Here is a 20,002-nt window from a genome sequence, read left to right as displayed (position 1 = left end):
CTCTCTGACTGCGTGCATGACTGAGGATCTCTGTGAAGATGAAGCAAGATGGCGGAATGCTCTGTGGACATGAGGCGTCACGGTCACCCTCATCGTCCTTGCTCTGGTAGCTCCCTGTCTCCCCAAAGCAGCGACAGTACAACCTTCAGCATACCCACCAACTGAGGAAGTTATACCTCTTCCAAACCAGGGCGGTGGGCATGGACAGACATGCTGTAATCCTCTACTACTTAGCGCTCTGCCCCCATCACAACCCCCTAAGAACACACCTGGTAAATCATCTTCATCCTCACTGAAAACATTCGGGTTGAAGACAGGCAAATTAACATAGTCCATAGAAATCTTCCGAACCTCTGGGAGATAGATGGTCATTTGTCGCGGCTGGAGATGCAGGAGGCTGGTTTTATAGATTACTGCGGGGGTGGGGGGAAAGGAGGAAAGCGCTGTTAACAGAGATGTGCTCTAGGACAGCCAAGCACCGGCAGAGTCACAGGAAGAGAAATGGGGCCATGGCGTCCCTGCCATCAGAAGGCAGGGGGGAGTCCGACAGCGGCCTTCGTCTCCCTCCCACACGCCACTGGCCACCCAGCCGCGCTTTGGATTCCCTAAGAACAACTCCTCTGTCTAGCCCAGTCACTTTGCCAAGTGGTCTGTCTAGGGAACCCCACATTTCAAACGTCAAAAACATGTCCTAGACTTAAATGCTTTTCTGGAATGAGCTGGGATAGGAGAAATACATTTTTTTAAAGCCTCACTTGAGATCAGAATTCTAATTTAATAAAAATAGTTGTGATAAGCAGAGTGCCAAGCTCAGGGGGATCTCATGCAACCCAGGAGACGAGGCGACACGGGTCAGGTCGGAACTAAACACTCTCCTTACTCAGGACTGGATTCTCCTTTTCCTGACTTTCAACTTCAACCTCATGATCAGGACAGAGATTTAGTGAACTTCCACACTGTTTCTTTACATGCTAAGGTTTTATTCAATCAACAGGGACATTTAGGACAATGCCTCAAATATTTAGAGGTGAAATTGGTTAAAAACAATGAATTTAGGTTTCACAGTAGGTTAAAGTCAGGATCAACTTTCCTTTATGTTTAATGCTCTTTCCTGTGAGGTAAGTACAAGTTCTTGAATTATTACTGTGATTCTCATTTTTGTTAGACCCAGCTCCGTCCCCATAGCTTCCCGCCAGCACCCGGTGGCTGACTGGCTCACACCCCTGCAGCCCAGCAGGACCTCACTGATGAAAGGCCTCTGTGAGGCTGATGCCTGAGCTGCTGTGGGCTAGGACAACTTTTCCAATAAGACACAGGCCTTATTCGTGTGTTCGTCTCTCTCGCCCACAGAAGACAATATGAATTTTGGCTTAAAAATTCTGGACGATTCTCTACAACTTAAAAATTAATGCTGTAAAGGGCTCTTCTTCGTTGTTTAGATTGATAAAAGAAATAAAATTGTAAAATCTCAGGAGGGATTAAAAAAAAAAAAAGTTGCTTCCAAGGGGGAAAAGATTAAGTGGCCAGAGATAAAGACGAGATGGAGTTTTACTGAATACCACTTCAAATCTTTTGAATTTGGAATTTATTCTATATTTTTTAAATTGAGAGAGCAAAAAAATCAGAAATAAAATTTCACAGGCCAGATAATTCTAACTGAAGCAAACAAATTATCCAATATAAAATATATCCAACAGTACTCTACATTTTGACATTAGAGTGCCAAAGATTATTTAAGAGGGTGCCACATGTAACTTACACATCTTCTAGAATCCAAGAGACAGAATCAAGTGGAAAATTTGCTTAGCTCGACAAATGAATAGTAATAGCTAAAATGCTCTTTTTAAAATGGTATGTGATCAGGACAGTGATTTCATTGCAGTCCTACAAGAAAGTTTAATCCTGAGCACGTGAGTTCCTCACACTGGAGCACCGTGTACAGTGAGGGCAATTACAGGTTCTCCCGTCTCAAGGTCCTTGACTTATGTGTGGATCTATTCAACATCCAGAAGGGAAAGATGCGCTAAGACTCCATTCCTCTTTTCAGTGTGTACATACGGTAGGCAGATGGCTCAGTTCCCAGCTCATGGATGGGGGCAACAGGACACTCACACTGTGGTGACGAGCATCCCCGTGTGCACCAGTGGGGCACGGCTGCGTTACTGAAGAACACGCTTCCGTGGTCATCAGAGCCTTTCCTTTCTTGGCATTATGTGCAGGAACAGCCTATTGTTATTTTCTAAGTCAGTTTTATGTTTTACTTTTATTCCTCTTTTTCTTTGAGCTGAGAAACCTCAAAAGGAAAAATCCACATGCAGCACAATTTAGTCTCTCTTTTTTTTTTTTTAAGATTTTATTTATTTATTTGACAGAGAGAGATCACAAGTAGACAGAGAGGCAGGCAGAGAGAGAGAGAGGGAAGCAGGCTCCCCGCTGAGCAGAGAGCCCCATGCGGGACTCGATCCCAGGACCCTGAGACCATGACCTGAGCCGAAGGCAGCGGCTTAACCCACTGAGCCACCCAGGCGCCCTAGTCTCTTAACATGCATACATGGCACAGCTCTTTGTAACACCTGTTTTGCAAAAATTATTTAATTGAAAGGGTCTGTGTGTGAAACAACCCCAGTAGGCAGATTCAGAATTTTTCAAAAACCATTTCTAGCAGTAGGTTACGCAGAACCATGTCAAGATGGGACCACCAGGGGCTCCTGGGTGGCTCAGTGGGTTAAAGCCTCTGCCTTCGGCTCAGGTCATGGTCTCAAGGTCCTAGGATCGAGCCCCACATCGGGCTCTCTCTGGCAGGGAGCCTGCTTCCCCTTCTCTCTCTCTGCCTGCCTCTCTGCCTACTTGTGATCTCTGTCAAATAAATAAATAAAATCTTAAAAAAAAAAAAAAAAGATGGGCCCACCATCCATTGGCAAGCCTGGCCTTCCAGAGAGAGCTGTGCATGCCAAATGATGAGGCAATCTAGCAAGGCTGGGGGGGACAGCATGTGTCCGCAGCCCACCCAGGGATGTGCCTACTGGCATGAAGCTGCTTTGAAAAGGACCCTCTGCCATTTCATTCCTTCGCTGTCCCCAAGTAAACATGACACATTAGTACTACTCTTTCAAGCAAGAGTACAGAAAGAACGCAAATGTCAGGTTCTAGCCCAGCTTTTACTTCCTTACTTTTGTTTTCCTCGGTGTCTCAAACTTCTCACGGAGAGGGTACTTATCTGGGACTTCCAGGTGCCATCTCTAAGGGTTTACCACACAGAACTGTATAACAGTCAGCTCCTTATGGTCTTTAATGCCTTCTGAACCTCAACTGTCTTCTGACTCGAGAACCTAAAGATACTGGTACCTAAACCTGCCCATAACGAAAGGCTAGAAATCAGATAACCAGAACCCTATCAAAACTCTGTTAGAGACTGCAGCTGGTTCTGTCTTTTCATAATAAGTCAGGATTACACAAAAAAATGAAAGCACAGCTGGCAAAAAGCAATTGAGTAATAATTCTAATTTTTGCGAAATCACAATGGGTAGTGGCAAAGTTTGAAGGTGAATAAAGTACATGCTAATGTTTTGGTGCGATAAGAACTCATTTGAATGGTCTTTCTAGTTTCAGTTTCAACTGACAGAATGGGAAGAGAAGAGGACATGGTTTTTACCTGCACCGAGGTTGGTTGGCAGGAAAGCAGCCAAGCCCACAATCTTAAACTTGGTTCCCCAGATATTAGACGTGACCTGAGCAAGATAGTTGTGCTGTAGGAAGAGGGGGGAAAGGAAAAAAAAATCACAATCTGTTTTCATATTTTCTATTGATGACTTAGGAACTAAGAATGTTAACGTTTTTGCTTAGAAAGTCACAGGTGGGCACTGCTGGAAATACTCATTATCATTCTACCCTTTTTAAGACCAGAAGCTAACAAGAACATGTCAGGCATGTGTTTCTGAACGGTGGCTCACGGAGCTGAGAGTCGCAGGTGGGGAGTGAGGGGATGTGTCCCAGTGTGTCCATGCGTGCGCAGGTTAAAAAGTCCACAAGGGTGCTCTGGGCACATTTTTCTTCACCTTTTCTTTTCCTCCAGTCACTGAACTAGAGAGGTATACCCAGCTCTGAGTCCATTTGTCCTAGAAATACCAGTTGCACTGAAACCAGTATATGTCCACAAACCAGCCAATTATCTGTTTCCCCATTCAACTAAGAAAGTTTTAAAAAAATGATCAGTATGCTTCGGCCACGTGTGTATATGTGTGCGAAGGGTGATAAAAGAGATGAATAAACTGTAGCTCCTCAAAGGGCTGATAACCCAGTGCAGGATGTAAGCTTAGAATTATTTCCAGACAAGGAAGGAACTGAGAAATGGTGTAAGGGAGGTACAATAAGGTGCTTGGGGATTGCTGCGGCTGAGCCAGGGACGGACGCCTTCGTGACGGTTCTGCGTGGGAAGCGTGCCGGCAGAAGCAAGAAGGGAAGACAGAAGGGGGAGCCAGGGCACCCTGGTGACCCAGGCACATCGAAGGCACAAACGCAGAAGGCAGCCAGTCAACAGTGAGGCTGTGGCACCTGGAGGGCATCGAGGGGAACCAGGATGGAGGGACAGACAGCACCAGATGGGGGGGCCGCCAGCAGGGACTGGCTCCTGTGGACACCAAGAGTCACGGAAGGGTCAGACGTGGGACGGAGGGAGCAGAGGGGAGGAGTGTAGGGAGGTCTCAACCAGAGCTATCTGTGAAAAGACTCACATGGCAACAGAGGGGTGTCTGAGGTGGGAAGGAGGTCCTGGGGGATGTGAAGGTGCTGAGGCCTGCCTGAGGGCAGGGGAGGTAAGGAAGGCAAACAGGGCTCTGGTTTTCTATGCCCCGTGTCTGGAACGGCAGTGACAGGCACAGAGAAGGAGTGCAGGTGTGACGAGTGCCTGTGCCGAGGGCTCAGCCCCCATCAGGCACACACTGAGAAGGGCAGGTGAGCATCAGACACACGGAACCGCCCTGGAGCCCAGGTGCTACCTGAGTGATGTCTTCAAAGGGAAACTCTCTTCGTGTCAGGCTGGGCGAGCCAATGGAGGGCTTGCGCATCGGCAACCGGGGAGACCTGGACATCTCCTGAGCAGCTCGGGACAGCTTGGGAGACTTCCGGGCCTCAATGTTGATCCTGTGGAGACAAGGCCAGGAGGGTCAGGCCCCACAGGTCGGGGAGGCGCCCACTGCCATGGCCCTCTCCTCTGTGCTCTGGTGGCCACCATGGGTGCCATGTTCCAGGGGCCAGTTCCCTTTATCCGAGCCTCTCCCACCTGCTTTTGCTTCGTGAATGTGAAGAAAGAACAGAATTGCATATCAAGTAATATATATTCGAAAATATGGTGAGATTAGGGAGTGCCTGGGTGGCTCAGTGGGTTAAGCAGCTGCCTTCGGCTCAAGTCATGATCTCAGGGTCCTGAGATCAAGCCCCATATAGGGCTCCCTGCTCAGCGGAGAGCCTGCTTCCCCTTCTCTCTGCTTGTGCTCTCTGTCATTATTTTTCTCTCTCAAATAAATAAATCTTAAAAAAATTTACGGTGAGATTAGACCAAGTGATTCATTTGTAAGAAACCTCAGAGAATTAAATGTAGCTGACTTTCTACTGACTAATAATTAAGTTTAGAAACGTCCACATGCCCTGCATGTGGGCAACTACCAAGTGGGAAGAGCCATTTTTCACCATAAGGCCACAACGATTTTATAATTCCTACTACAATGTTAGGATTTCAACAGACTTATCTAGCCTTTCACCAGCTGTCATATTTTAAATCAAATCTGTGGGTCTACTTTTCCCTGCTGCCTTTTGATCCTACATTCTATCTCTGGTCTTCAGTTCTGTTTGTCACCCAGGGACACGTGTATTAATGCCAGTCTACCCCATAGAGAGTGCTATAAAAATGAGTATGCTAAGGTCAATGGCAGTCAATGAGAGAAAAGCACTGAGCCTCATGAGTGTTGCTTGAGAGCTTGCTATGATAGCGGGGGCTCCCAAAGTTTGGGGGGACACGGGGACTGAGCTTGTGAAAACTCTGTGTGAGGACAGTTAGTCCGGCTGCGGCATGCAGGATGTTTCAACATAGGGAAAGACAGAAGGAACGAGGACCAGCGCCAGAGACCACCATATCCAGGAACTTTAAAAGGACATTTACAGGTGAGGAGTTTGTTTGCTTATATGTTAAATGTTCTCCTCCCTTAATTAATGGGAAAAGCTGAAACACTACAAAAGTGTAGGAAAGTTCATAACTTTATTTGTAATTTCAATATGCTTAGAATAAAGATGAAAAAAAAATCAATCAAATTATTTGAGCAATTGGTATATACATGGGAGAAAAACTCACACCATACACAAAAAGTAATCTGAGATTGAAGTACGAAAGCTAAAACTACAAAGTTTCTGGAAAAGAACAGAAAAATGTCTTTATGACCAAAGAGTAGACAAATATTTCCTAAACAGGACACGAAACGCACTAATCTTAAGAGAAGAAATTCATATTGCATTAGACCACGTATGTGACACTGTGTATCTCCGCCCAAAGACTCAAAACTAGAATACATGAAGACTGACAACTTGATGAGAGAAAAACAACTCAGTAAAAAGTGGGCAAAAGATCCAACAGAGATCCAAATGGCCACTAAGCATATGAAAAACTGGCTAGCAGCGATCACCAGAGACTGCCGACACCCCCACCTGCCCAGCAGAAGGGATAAAACTGTCTGCTAACAGTGACAGTGCAAACATGGGTGGGGACAGAAGCCTCACAGGCCGCTGACAGGAACTCAGAACAGCGGGGCACCCTGGGATACTGGCTGACAGTTTCTAATAAAGTTACGTGTGTGCCAGGACCCGGCAAGTCCCCCACTAAGTGTATACCCAAGATAAATGAGTGCATGTGCCCCCAAGAAGTCTTGTATAAGGATGCCTACGATGGGCTGATTTCTAACAGCCCCAAACTGGAAACTACCTAAGATCAACCTACTGGTGAAAGGAATAAACAAAGTGTAGACTGTCCACTACAACAGAAACCACAGAGCAAAGAAGAAAAACCACTGACACATACCACACGAATGAGTCTCAGTCATTATGTTGAGCAAAAAACGTCAAATAAAAAAGGAGTATATATTGTTGATGCCATTTATATGAAATTCAAGAACAAGTCAAACTCATCTGTAGTGACAGAATTTAGAAGAGTGAATACCCTGGGGAGTGGGTATCAAATGAGAAGGGACATGAGGAACTTTCCGGGATGATGGAAATGTTACCTTCATATTTCTGCTTTATCAACTGCACAGGATAAATATTCTGCTTTATCAACTGCACAGGAAATTAGGTCTTTGAGATCTAGGCAGGTATGTATCTGCACATAAATTACATCTTAATTTTGCACAGCATCACAGAATTTCAGAGCTAAAGAGAGCTTAGTGAGGATCTGGCCACCCTTTCCCTTACACAGGTAAGGACACTGGCATCTGGGTCAGGGGTTCATTCAAGGTTACAGTCTTTGGGAGTGGAGCCAGGAGCGGACGGGGCTCTTACCTAGGACACAACAGGCCCTTCTACCTAATCTAAAGCTTTTGGTCACTCTTTAGGACAAACCTTTGGCATGTGAAATTTTTTTAGTTTATGATTTATTTCCAATTACAGCATTATAAGGTATTAAGCTGGGCATTCCATTCAACGCAGTACATTACACTTCCTGTAAAACCTTCTTCTTACTTTTCTCGAACTGGAAGAACAAAGTGAGCAGGGAGCTCTGGCCACCCTGTGCCCCCACCATCGGTACTAACCCTGAAGAGTTAGGAGACTTAGCAAACTTCCCGTGGATGGCTTTTTCTACCCAAAGGAGAGAAGAAAGGAAACCTGTAATTATCGCTGGCAGACCCTCCCGATGGAAGGCAGGGATGCCCTCTTGCAGGGGCCCTTCCGGTGTCAGCTTCAATGGGACGCTGCTGCAGAGAGGACACAGACATCCCCAGAGGACCTAACAAGGGAGACCAGCCCTGGGGAGTGAGCTTACCTTGGGAGTTTGGGTGACTTGCTAGCTCGGGAGATTTTGGGGGATTTCTTGGCAGCCCAGTCGTCACTCAGTTCTACATCGCTGGAGTCCGAGCAGTTGCAGCTGTCCAGCATGGCGGAGATCAGGCCGTTTCCGTAGATTTCATCTGGTGAGACACAACCCACAGATGCCGGAAAGTGCGATCAGTTAGGCCCTAGTGAGGATGGTTAGCACGGGAAACTACGGGACAGACTGACTCTTTGGGCCAGCATTATAAGTTCAGAGTTGAAAGAGAAAGGACTAGAGTATGGTTTCCCTTTTCCGTTTTTATGCTGTAACACTTCCTAAGCAAAAGGAGGCAGTAACTTCTATTGTTATCAAAATGGGCCTGAATTTCAGCATCTCTGGAATGTACAAAATTGTTTGGCCACGTTTACTGTGCCAAAAGTGGGAACCTCCCAGCACAACAAGCATCCGTCTGGGTTCATAAGGGTTTGCAGGAGGAGCCAGGCCAAGCAAGGGGCTTGATTACTCACAGACGCCCCCAAGATCCTGCTTCTGAGCGGGGGCCTGCCAAGGCCCCTGCAGGTTCCAGGCCTGCTCTGGACTGGTGACCTGACAAGGTCGGGGCCATGGCAGGGACTCCCAGATGTTTACGCCGGCCTGCTTTGAGCGGTGGCTGGAAGGCAGGCCTGGGCAGGTGCCCTGTCCCTGGCCGTCCTGGGCTCTGCAGGGGTGCCTGAACAGAAGCTGCTGGAGTGTCACCGCTGGTCACCAGGCAGGAGGTTTGAGGGCCTGTGGCGGAGGACGGTGCGCATGGAGGCTGGGCCATCACGAAACTGCACTGCAGAGGAAGGTCGTGTCTGACCCTTTCCTCGAAATCTCTTCTCCCACCCCTCACATCCCTTTACTTCCCAACCCTGCTCTGCCCTCACGGTAGGAAGCCCATCTTCCAAATCACTTTTTTTTTTTTTAAGATTTTATTTATTTATCTGACCGGCAGAGATCACAAGTAGGCAGAGAGGCAGACAGAGAGAGAGAGAGAGAGAGGAGGAGGAGGAAGCAGACTCCCTGCTGAGCAGAGAGCCCGATGTGGTACTCGATCCCAGGACCCTAAGATCATGACCTGAGCCGAAGGCAGAGGCTTAACCCACTGAGTCACCCAGGCGCCCGCAAATCACTTTGTTTTGCTGACAAAAGCCTCATTCCTTCAAGGCTCCAAAAACCTTGCCAAGTTATAAAAAAGCTGAACTCTTCAACTGCAATGAAACCATTTATGGAATTTAAGTGACTTTATCATTCAAAAGGGCTGTTTACGTTTGAAAGGAGGAATTTGCTAAGGTAAACTCTAGTGTTTCTGAACATATGGAGGGGACATCTGTGAACAGGGACCTGTCTGAGGGCCCTGGAGGCCAAGAAGCTCCCGGGAAGCAGGCTGGCTGAGGCCCACATCACCCTCTTCTTAAACGACTTCCTTATCAGGAGGCGCGACCCGTGAGGACAGCAAGCTGGGGTGGTGAGCACCTGCGTTCGATCAAGTAAGAAGGTTTAATTCACGTGCCCTGAGAGGCGCTTTACATCACGTAACTGAGGAGTCACTCGGGGCAACGACGCTTGGCCATGAGTCACACCAGCCGTGTAAATGCACAGAAAGCTTCTGTGGGCTTGTGAGCCCAGACCCAGCTCACAGCCTGAGGAAACTCAGTACCGTGCTGTCCGCTCAGCTCCCGGCTGGTCTGCTAACCCAGGAGTTCACACTTGCTCTAGATCACACCATTTGCTTTTGTCCTTGACTCATGTCTTTTTTTTTTTTTTTTTTTAAAGATTTTATTTATTTATTTGACAGAGAGATCACAAGCAGGCAGAGAGAGAGGAGGAAGCAGGCTCCCTGCTGAGCAGAGAGCCCGATGCGGGGCTCGATCTCAGGACCCTGAGATCATGACCTGAGCCGAAGGCAGCGGCTTAACCCATTGAGCCACCCAGGCGCCCCTTGACTCATGTCTTAATCCGGCTGGGCGGCTATAACAAAATGCCACAGACTGGGTGGCTTATGAGCAACAGAAACTTCCCTCTCAGCTCTGGAGGCTGGAGTCCGAGATCAGGTTCTGGCGATGACTGTCTTCCTGGCCCGCAGTCGGCCACACTCTCGCTGTGTGCTCCCGGGCCCTCGCCTTAGCGGGTGTGCAGAGACAGAGCCCTCCTGCTTTTCTGGCAAGGCCACCAATCCTACTGTCAAGTTAGGACTGTACCCAGACAGCCTCATTTCACCTGAATCACTCCCTAAAAGCCTGATCTTCAAATACGGTAACACGGGAGGTAAGGGCTTCGACGTGTCAATGTCTGGGGGACACAATTCCACCCACAGTAATAAGCTCTGACAAAGACTCCTTTTAAAAATTGGTGAATTTTTATCATATGGTTTCACTTATTTGTGTTGCATAACAAATAGCATGGAGGACAAGGGGAGATGGAGAGGAGAAGGGAGTTGAGGGAAATTGGAAGGGGAGGTGAACCATGAGAGACTATGGACTCTGAAAAACGATCTGAGAATTTTGAAGGGGTGGGGGGTGGGAGGTTGGGGGCACCAGGTGGTGGGTATTGTAGAGGGCACGGATTGCATGGAGCACTGGGTGTGGTGCAAAAATAATGAATATTGTTATGCTGAAAAAATAAAAAAATTAAAAAAAAAATTGGTGAATTTTGGGGCGCCTGTGGCTCAGTGGGTTAAGCCTCTGCCTTCGGCTCAGGTCATGGATCTAGTCCCACATCAGGCTCTCTGCTCAGCAGGGAGCCTGCTTCCCTTCCTCTCTCTCTCTGCCTACCTCTCTGCCTACTTGTGATCTCTGTCAAATAACTAAATAAAATCTTAAAAAAAAAATTGGTGAATTTTTACTTAACAAAACATGCTCTCATGTATGTTCTCAACTATAAAAATACACACCGGTCATTCAGAGGAGTGTGTGTGTTCAGCTGCCGGGAGAACACGCCCAACAGCAGGTCCCAAGCTTTGGAGCCTGACTGTCCGCCCGGCAGTGGCAGGTGTGGACGCGGCGGCCTCACCAGACCTGTAGAAGGAGGCTACAGGGCAGGCATGGCAACCTGTGTTCAGATAAATTCCCCAAGTGATCTGCAGGGAGGAGGCCTGGGACCGCCTTCTGTGAAGCTTCAGAGCGGATCAGCTCACGAGAAGCTCCCGGCTTCCCGAAGTCAGTGCTGCTCCCGCTCAGAACCCCCGGAAGCAGAGACACTGGGCATTGCCCCACAACCACAGGAGACCCAGCGACCGCGGACAGAGGGAGCACAGAACACATAGTGTGGGCCTGCTCTGCTTTATAACTTTGACTGTTTTCATTACGAAGATAAGGCATCTTACTCCCCAGATGACAGCCAGCCATTGCGCCCGCCTGTGTATGCTGTGAGCTGGAGGTGACTGTGCGCAGGAGCAGGTGCGGGATGGGGCCAGGCTCCCAGCGCGGGGCTTGGGACGTCACAGCCTCAGTGCCCGCAGCTCCCCTGCCTGCGTCTTCTGTCCTATTTCTAGGGAGGAATTTATGCACTTGGGACAGAAGCAAGCTCTTCCTGTCCGTTCCCTTCAACATGCAACCTGAGGGAGGTTTCACAGACTTGAACACAAGTGGGAGCCTCAGACACAACGACCTCCCTCCATGAGATGACCATGACGCACACGTTCCGCGCCTCATCCCCTTCGGGCATCCCTCCTGTTCGAGGTCAGTGGCCACTGCTCTCCTGTTCTCCTCACTTCGCCTGCCTGCCTTCTCGGTCTTCTCTCTCCCTCTGTTCCACCCACCGCCCTGTCAGCCTCAGGTTCTTCCGCTCACTTCCTCTGCTTTTGGTACTGCTTCTCTGCATGACTCAAAAGACAAATGGACGAATACCCAATTTGTTAAAGTACAGTTTTACCGCTTTCAATTTTACACTGTGACACTGACCACAGAATGCAGCCCCAGACGCCGAGCCAGTAACGGAGACCGGACAGAGGTGGGGCAGCTACACAAAGTACCAGGGTGAGTGAGCATGCCTGGCTGGACCATGACACTAACACGTCACCACGCCTTTGGGGACACGAGGGGCAGGGCCAGTCTAAGAGGCAGGAGAGACAGGAGGAGAAGGGAAGTGGAGAGCAGCAGGCACCCATGAAGCAAATCCCTTTCCAGGTCAGGCGCTCGCCAGGCCCTGGGGTAGAGAGAGGACTCAGTGACCCCGTCCAGGCCCTTAGGACTCAGGCGGCAGACAGCCTGGCCCAACAAGCACCATGGGCCCTGTGGGACCCCAGCAGCCCGAGTGACAGGCGGCCGGCCCAGGAGGCAGCGCTTCTCCCTCTGCTTCAGGGCCCGAGCAGGATTTCACAGGGGACAGCAGCCCATGGAGCCAGCAGGCAGTGCTGGCGGACCTCAGCAGTCCATGGCTTAGGACACTGGGCAAGCACCAAGGTGCAAAGACAAAGAGCCAAGTCCCTTTGCTCGGGAGGCTCCCGGTCTCTGATGGCAGAGGTGAGCGAGCAGCGAGCACCCTGAGGACAGGTGAGTAACGAAGACCGGTGTGGGAGAGAGTTCTTAGAAGGGCAGATTGAGTCATCATGCCAAATCTTTATGGATGAGCAAGGAATTTTCCTTCATAATCAGCTAAAAAGCAACTCACGGTGGATTAGGGAGGAACAGAAGAAAGACTCTAGCAGGAGGCTGAGGAGTAGGCTGAAGCTCTGAGAATTTTAATTCTATCCCTCGCTCTGGGAGGGCAGAGATGCACCTCACTGTGGTTTTCAGCTGGTCTCAATAGTGCATTAAGGCCCTTGATGACACCTGATAAGTAACTAAAAGAAGAATCTACCATTCCCAGAAAGCCCAGGCCCGCTTCCCCGACAGAGAGCTGACGTTTGCTCTATCCACGGCCCAGCCACAAGAAGCCTTGCAGATTGCTGTTAAAAACCCATCAGAAAGGACATTTTAAGAATCATTAACTTCGATACAATGTTGGAAGTGGGGCGGCTTCGAGGACCTTCCACGCTAGCCACAACACAGGCTCACGTTTCATACGCGGCACTGTCCTCGCATGGGCTGTCAGGTAACCTATTCCTCAACCTCCTCTGAGAACGAGGTCTTAGTGTCTCTGGCGTGGAGCCCACCTGATTTGCCATCCGTCCGGGGATCCATGATGACGAACTCCGGCCGCAGCTTACTAACGCGCCGTCCCTTGAGGATGGGCACAAGCCCACCCAGGTACTCCAGGTAGAGGGTGTAGCACGGACCGCCCACCTCCGGGTCGTCCTCCGTGCGCTTCATGGTGCAGTGCAGGCGCTCGTTGCCGGCGGAGGGGTAGCTGACGAAGTCTCGCATGTTGTTGGGATCTGGAATTGGGGGCTAGAGGCAGGACATGGACAGGAAAGAGTACGGATGTCACTGAGAACTGCAACAGAGTACTGGCTGCTAGTTCGGGGAGGCTTAACGACGTGATGTGGGACAGCGGCTCTCAACTCGGGGTGCATGGAAGAATCCCCTGGGACCTTTAAAAAAACACCTAAGCTAGGATCCCACCTCTAACAATGAAATCAGAGTCTCTGTGTATTTTCTAAAAACTCCCCATGCGGTTTAACGTGTAGCCAGGGCGGAGAATCCCTGTGCACAACCGAGACGGTGAAGCAGCTTGAGAAAGATCACAAGATTCTAAACTGATGTTTTAAGAAAAAAAGTCACCTTGAAAAGTGCACCTGACACTTGGAAGCAGAGACAATACAAAACAGAGAGCACAGGCAAGAATGTAAGGCACGGAGGCCCCAAGGTTAGGGGGGACACCTGTCTGCGCGTGAACAGCCTCACCAAAACCGGACAAGTGTCGAGCCACAGTCCACATAAAGGCCGAGTGACAGCGAGTGCAGGGTGGGGGACACCCCAGGACAGTTCAGTCTGACCGCTCCCAGAACCAGCAGTGGAGCATGCTACTCCAACTTCTAGGAACAGGTTTCCCACTCTTCTGAAGCATCTGCCGGGCAGTCAGGGTTGAACACGGCAGAACGCTCTTCAGGAATCAACCTCCCCTATTGCCTTTGCAAACAGGAAGCTCAGGCCCCTCACACAAGGTGAGTCTCTGGTGCGACAGTGGGGCCAGGGACGGACGGCACTCGGAAGCGGTCATCCGCAGGATCCTCCCGTCGAGGAGCAGACACAACTTCTGCTCACCCGCTCTGGGATGCCTGTCGGCTTTCTCGGACCCTGCCCTCCTCGGGCCAGCCGTCCAGGCGGGGGAGCCAGCAGGGAGAGGGTGGAGAGGTCTTACCTTGATGGTGGGGGTGAAGGCGGTGGAGAGGTAGGAGCAGAGGCGAGGGGGCAGGGTGAGCTTGCTGACGTCCTTGTCTTCCCGCAGGGCGCTGGCGATGGCCTCCTGGCACAGCAGCTGCAGGCTGGACACGCGGTGCTCCACGCGCACCACGTACAGGGCCGGCCCCGAAGCCATCAGCAGCCGCGAATCCCGGTGTCCCCAGCAGATGGAGACGATGGGGCGCTGCCGGGAAGTGAGGGAGGAGACACTTAGGCTCTGCTCTTGTGGTAAAGCACAGATCATGCACGTGTGTGTCAAGCAAAACAAAGTGACCTGTTTCCGAGAATATTGGTTTTAAAAAGTATAACACACAATGAAATACTACATCACAGAAATTCAGTATTTTCTTTGGAAAACAGGTGCTCAGGCCAGAATGCAAAGCACTGGAATGGTTTTGTACAGTTTTTTTTTTATGTGTATTATCTTATTTGATCTGGTGCCATAAACCCTAACTTAGCTCTGTATGATGATGTCTCTACTGGAAGATGCTTTTAGCCTGGGGTACAGTAACCCACACCCCTTACTGAGCTCTGGCTATCTGGATCCCTGAGAAACCAGTGGCTGTTCCGGTGGCTTGGGGAGCTGGTGTGGAGGTAGACCAGATAGCCGGTCCCTTCGGTCGTAACAAGGTGCATTTTAGAGTGACATCGACACTGGTCTGGAGTCACATGCCGTGTGACCTAGGGACTACTCTACAACCCTGGGATGTCTCCCATGTTCTCAGGAGTAGAATGGGAGCTGTGAGGATTAAAGGAGAGGGAAGATGTCAAAGGTACTTCTGAGGCCTATCGCAGGCTACAGCCCACAGACGCTGCACTGCGGTCCTCCTTGGCCACCCTTGAGCTATAGCCAGAGGAAGAAAGCAGAAAGCTCTCCAGGAAGAGGACAGTGGTGAGGGGACATAGAGCTCCTGCGGGGACTGCTCAAGGGGGCTGTGCCACCACTGCTTTGAAAAGGCAGGCCAAATCCAAACAGGCAAGTCAGAAACTAGCTGCCCGGACAAGACACAAGGCTCGGGGGCGCCGGCTAAGCAAGATCCACACCAAGGAAGACAGGAGGAGGCAGAGGGCTGTGACGGGGAAGCCGTGGGAGAACTGGTTCCTTCCTGTCCAGCTGGATGGGGCTCTAATTTAGGGAGGTCTTAAGGGGCTGCAAAGATCAGAAGTGGGGTGTCGAATCAATTATAGGAGTGACAGGAGGAGAATTTTCATAGCACTCTAGTGACAAACAACAAGATAAAAGGAACAGATGAAGATACTTGCTTAAAATAGCCTCCAGGGTCAGCTAATCCTGGTTTCAACTTCGAAACAAAATGACAGGCTGAAGATACTCCATCTTGTCTTTCCATCTCTGTGAGCCCCGGCAGTGTGGGTTGGGACCCCAGGCGCGACCCCCCGGAGGAGGACCACAGAGCGGGAACTCAAGTGTGTGGGCCTCCAGATGGGCCTCCTTACAAGAGAGTCCCACCGGTGGGGCAGACCCCACAGAGTAAGCCATACTCACGACTGGAGACAAGGCAGACAACACACACAAAATACATGGAACACTCCTTTGCTCCTTTGCTATCATCAACCCCCCGTAAGTGCAGGTCACATATTCATCCTCCTGTCGTCTCTGTCCTTCTGCTTTTCATAGTAGCAGTTAAAATGTTTTGGGAGGATCTTACATAAAGTTATCATTATGGTAAGTATGTATCTCACGTCTTTGTACAACGGAACTTAAACCACATATACAGACTTTCAAAGTGGATGAAAATTCTCTCTTACAGCTTCACAACCAATTACAGTGGCCCACCGAACCCTCTCAGTTCTGCCATGGGGGAAGCACGATTCTCACTGACCTCACCAGGAGCCCGGGAATCTGCCGCTCAGAGAGGCTAAGAACAGCGAACGCCCGGGAAGCCACAGTTCTCACCGGCTTCCCTTCAACCCCACTGCTTGTGCTCCTTCCGCAGGGGCTCCCTCCTCTCCTGTCCGGACACCACACAACCGCCTGAAGAGGGCAGAATGTCCCACGAACCAACTGAACCGCCAGTCAGTCACAAGCAGAGTAAGAGGCCCAAATTGCCCCCTTAGTCCATTCGATCAAGGCACTTTCATTCAGAAACAAACTGGACATGTCTGCAGAAGAGGCGGGCAGGAGGAGAAACAGGCTGCGTCATTAGCAAATGGACAATGACCAGAACGCCTCTTCGCAGCAGAAAAGAATCTGCAGGTCACGTGGGCACAAAAGCAGAGACAAATTAGCCCAGAAATACTGTTAGGCGCACCAGAAAGCAAGAGGACGGCCCTGTCTGGAAGGGGAGGGAGGACCGTGCTCCTGCTCTGTGCATGGCATCCACGAGGAAACAGACTTCTCCGCAGCGAGGGAGGAAAAGGTTGGAAAGAGTGAAAACCAGAACCTAGGAGACCCTCCCGAGGGTGGGAGGTATGCGGCAGCCTAAGGACGTGATAACATGCGGGGGCTCAAAGGGAGAACTATTATCCAGAGCAAGGTTACCGGGGAAGTACCGAGAATACCACCGGGGATTGATAGCCAGTGTTTGGGGTGAGCATCACCTACTTGTCCCTGTCAGTGACAGTCTGTTTCAGTAAAGGGGGGAACACATGCTCATGTAAGTTATTTCTGCAGCATATACTCCATGTAAGATGATAAAGTAGCAGGGGCACCTGGGTGGCTCAGTGGGTTGAGCCTCTGCCTTCGGCCCAGGTCATGATCTCAGGGTCTTGGGATCGAGTCCCACATCGGGCTCTCTGCTCAGCGGGGAGCCTGTTTCCCTCTCTCTCCGCCTGCCTCTGCCTACTTGTGATCTCTGTCAAATAAATAAATAAAATGTTAAAAAAAAAAAAAGATGACAAAGTAGCAAAACAAATACTGGTACCTTTCTATACCAAATTTTAAGGCTGTATCAGAGAAGCAAAGAAGAATTTACAGATAGCGAGAGCTGATGCTCTTGTCTGAAGGTTCTGAGGTCTCCCTGACGTGGGGAAATTGATTACTGTTAATTCCCATTGAGTGGAGGAGGGCGGCAGTGGGGCCCTGACCTCAGGGTACCTTTAAATCCTGTAAGCCTGTAGAAAGGCTAGACCATGTATTTGAAAGTTGTTAAGAGACTGTATCTTAAATGTTTTTCCCACAAAAAAAGAAATGGCAATTATGTGTTGTGACAGAGGTGTTTGTGAACCTTATGATGTAATCCTGCCACAGTACATAAAGGCATCAAATCCATACTGGCATACCTGAAATTTACACAACCTTCATGTCAACGCAGCAGAGCTGGAAATAAATAAGAAACCACACAGGAAATCCTTTTATGCCTTTCTAAATACTTTTATACTGTTTTTATATGTCATCTTACTTTTTTAAAGTCTCATTTCCTTTTGGTGCTGAGTTTCCTGCGCTGTTTATGGGTACTTCAGCCTACAAAGCCCTCCCTACAAATGTCCTGTTTTGGAACGAACCAGACTCAAAGTGGAGGTAAGTGCACATGCCCACAGATATGGGGTGTGGGGTGTCTCGAGTCCGCTGCCTCCCAATCCTTGATTTCTGCCCTCCGTCCCCCAGGATCTGCAATGCGGGCAGAGCACGAAGCCACGGTCTGCCCGCCCACAGCCCTCGCCCACAGAGCGCCGTCCTCCCTAAGAACTGCCCACCTGCCAGGCCTCGCTGCAGCAGGAGAGAAACGTACCGAATGTTTAATCCCAGTAAACCTGGAACAGATAAGGGTGCACACTAACGCAGCTCCCACAGATTAATGCTTTTGTTTGAACAGCTGCTGTCTGCTAGGGGAAAAACTCAGCTGTAAATCTGTGGGCTTACTCTCTCTCTCGAATCACACAAAATGACTATTTTTAGAACTGATGGCTAGAACTGTGAAGTTGGTAACATTCAAATCTTAATTTGTGTAGTGAAGTTCACATACTTTGCATGTCTAAATCCAAGGCAAAAGGACAAGAAAATGAGCTACATTTCAGGACACGTTAGTGTGGTAGAAATCTAGTGCTTTGGTGAGTCTGATGGAACAAGGAGAGGTATTAGTCAGCTGGAGAGATGCTATTTGTATGAAGGTCTGGTTAGTGGTTGTCCCCTCAAGGACTTCCCTGTCCCTCCGTCTGATGCTGAGCCACGTGAAGGAAGCAGGAAAGTCTGCTCCTCGGACTTCCTCAGCTACAGGGCACAGATCCTATCAGTAGATGGCCGGTTTCAGTCTCTCTGGTACGTGGAGACACGCCACATCCCTCCCAGCCTCACCTCCCGCTGCTGGACAGTGCGCCCCACACACTCAGCCAGTCATACATCCAGGTAACTGTCTGGTAAATGCACACAGTGGGGAAGGGGAAGACACATTCTGAGTGTTGGGGACCGATAGTGAGAGAAATAAATTCCCTGTCTTCATGGACCTGACACCCTGAGGTGGGAAAGGGAGAGAGATGCGTATCTTAGTCCCTCCGACGGGAACTACCTGCTCACGTCAGGTGGTGAAGAAGAGCAGGATAAGGGGCTTGAGAAAGAAGGAGGGGGTCGTTGGGACAGAGGGGAGCAGAGAAGGCTGCCCCATCGAGGTAGTTTCAACAGAGGCCTGACCGAGATGGGGGAGTTTATTTACTTTAAAACATTCAAAGTTTCCTCACCGTATTGCTGTATTTGCATCTGCAGTGAGTTGCATGGAGTTCTCTAAAAATTTAAGAGGAATAAAAAACAGGATGTTCCTTCCATATTAAAGATAAGCTGCTCAAGCAAAACAAAAGACAACAGACAAGGAAAGGGTCAAAGCCAGCTGTCCCGAGAGAAGGACTATGAGGCTGTCTGAACCCAGTTTCTGGCTGACGAGGGCCCTGGGCTGAGGACAGAGGATGCGGCCCACGGAGATGTCCGATCCTTTGGGTGTCAGGGGGCCCCCTGGGCCTCCCAGGCGCTGCAGCTCTCCCCCTCCTTTCTGCAGCTCCCCTAAGAAGATGGGATGATTCTGTCTTAGAGGAAATACACTTCAAACGTCTAATACTTGAAGAGGATGTCTAATGTTGGTATGAGTGTGTACAAAGGGAATGTCTACTGTTTGTACAAGTACGTACAAAGAAGGAAAGCCTTCCAGAACAGTTCACTTTTAACAGACCAAGTGCGGTGAGTGGTCCCCACCCAACTGCGTGGGCCGGAGCCGCGGACAGCTCCGAGTGTTACGCTCTGATGACTCGGCCACTGAGGCGAGGCGGGAAAAGCCAGCGCAGCATCCAGGCGCCCACCTCTCAGTTTTAAAAGGACACACCGTTCTCGCATTCTGAAGCAGACAAGCTCAGCAGCAAGTACCTTCTCATCTATTTAGAGCAAACGGGGGAAAGCACTCCCACGGCAGCTTCGTCAGAGCACGTACAGTGAGTCCTCAGCGAAGAGGCGGCGACGACACAGACCTCGGCTAACGGGACTCCTGGAGTACAGAGTCGATGACCACAGACGCAATCTCTCATTTCACTTTCTGTTTCCACACCACCTCTCCCTCTCCCTTCTCTCTTAATTTTTTATCCAGATATCTTATATTGACTACTGAACCTTACAGAATACACGTCGAGTCCTCCAACATGCCTTTCAGGCAAAAAACATTCATGAAGCTAAGACAAAACCAACAAACCAACCAAAACCTCAGGCCCAAATTACTGCGGCCCGTGGCGTCAGTGG

The 20,002-nt window shown here is 49.8% G+C and overlaps 1 protein-coding gene across 5 annotated transcripts in view; it reads right to left on the bottom strand.

The window, feature by feature from the left end:
• TULP4 (TUB like protein 4) overlaps nucleotides 1–20,002 on the bottom strand; it is a 230,203-nt gene that overhangs the window by 11,256 nt on the left and 198,945 nt on the right. For all 5 annotated transcript variants that reach the window (XM_047732849.1, XM_047732850.1, XM_047732851.1 and 2 more), the window contains 6 exons: nucleotides 14,291–14,515; nucleotides 13,143–13,377; nucleotides 8,021–8,165; nucleotides 4,995–5,139; nucleotides 3,653–3,746; nucleotides 270–413 (listed from right to left, as the gene is read on the bottom strand). In XM_047732849.1, the coding sequence (XP_047588805.1) occupies nucleotides 270–413; nucleotides 3,653–3,746; nucleotides 4,995–5,139; nucleotides 8,021–8,165; nucleotides 13,143–13,377; nucleotides 14,291–14,515 (988 nt within the window). The remainder of the gene's footprint in view (nucleotides 1–269; nucleotides 414–3,652; nucleotides 3,747–4,994; nucleotides 5,140–8,020; nucleotides 8,166–13,142; nucleotides 13,378–14,290; nucleotides 14,516–20,002) is intronic.

Source organism: Lutra lutra, chromosome 6 (genome assembly GCF_902655055.1).
Source record: "Lutra lutra chromosome 6, mLutLut1.2, whole genome shotgun sequence".
Lineage (NCBI taxonomy): Eukaryota > Metazoa > Chordata > Mammalia > Carnivora > Mustelidae > Lutra > Lutra lutra.
Note: the sequence above shows the minus strand (reverse complement) of the source record. Positions and strands in the feature narration are given on the sequence as shown.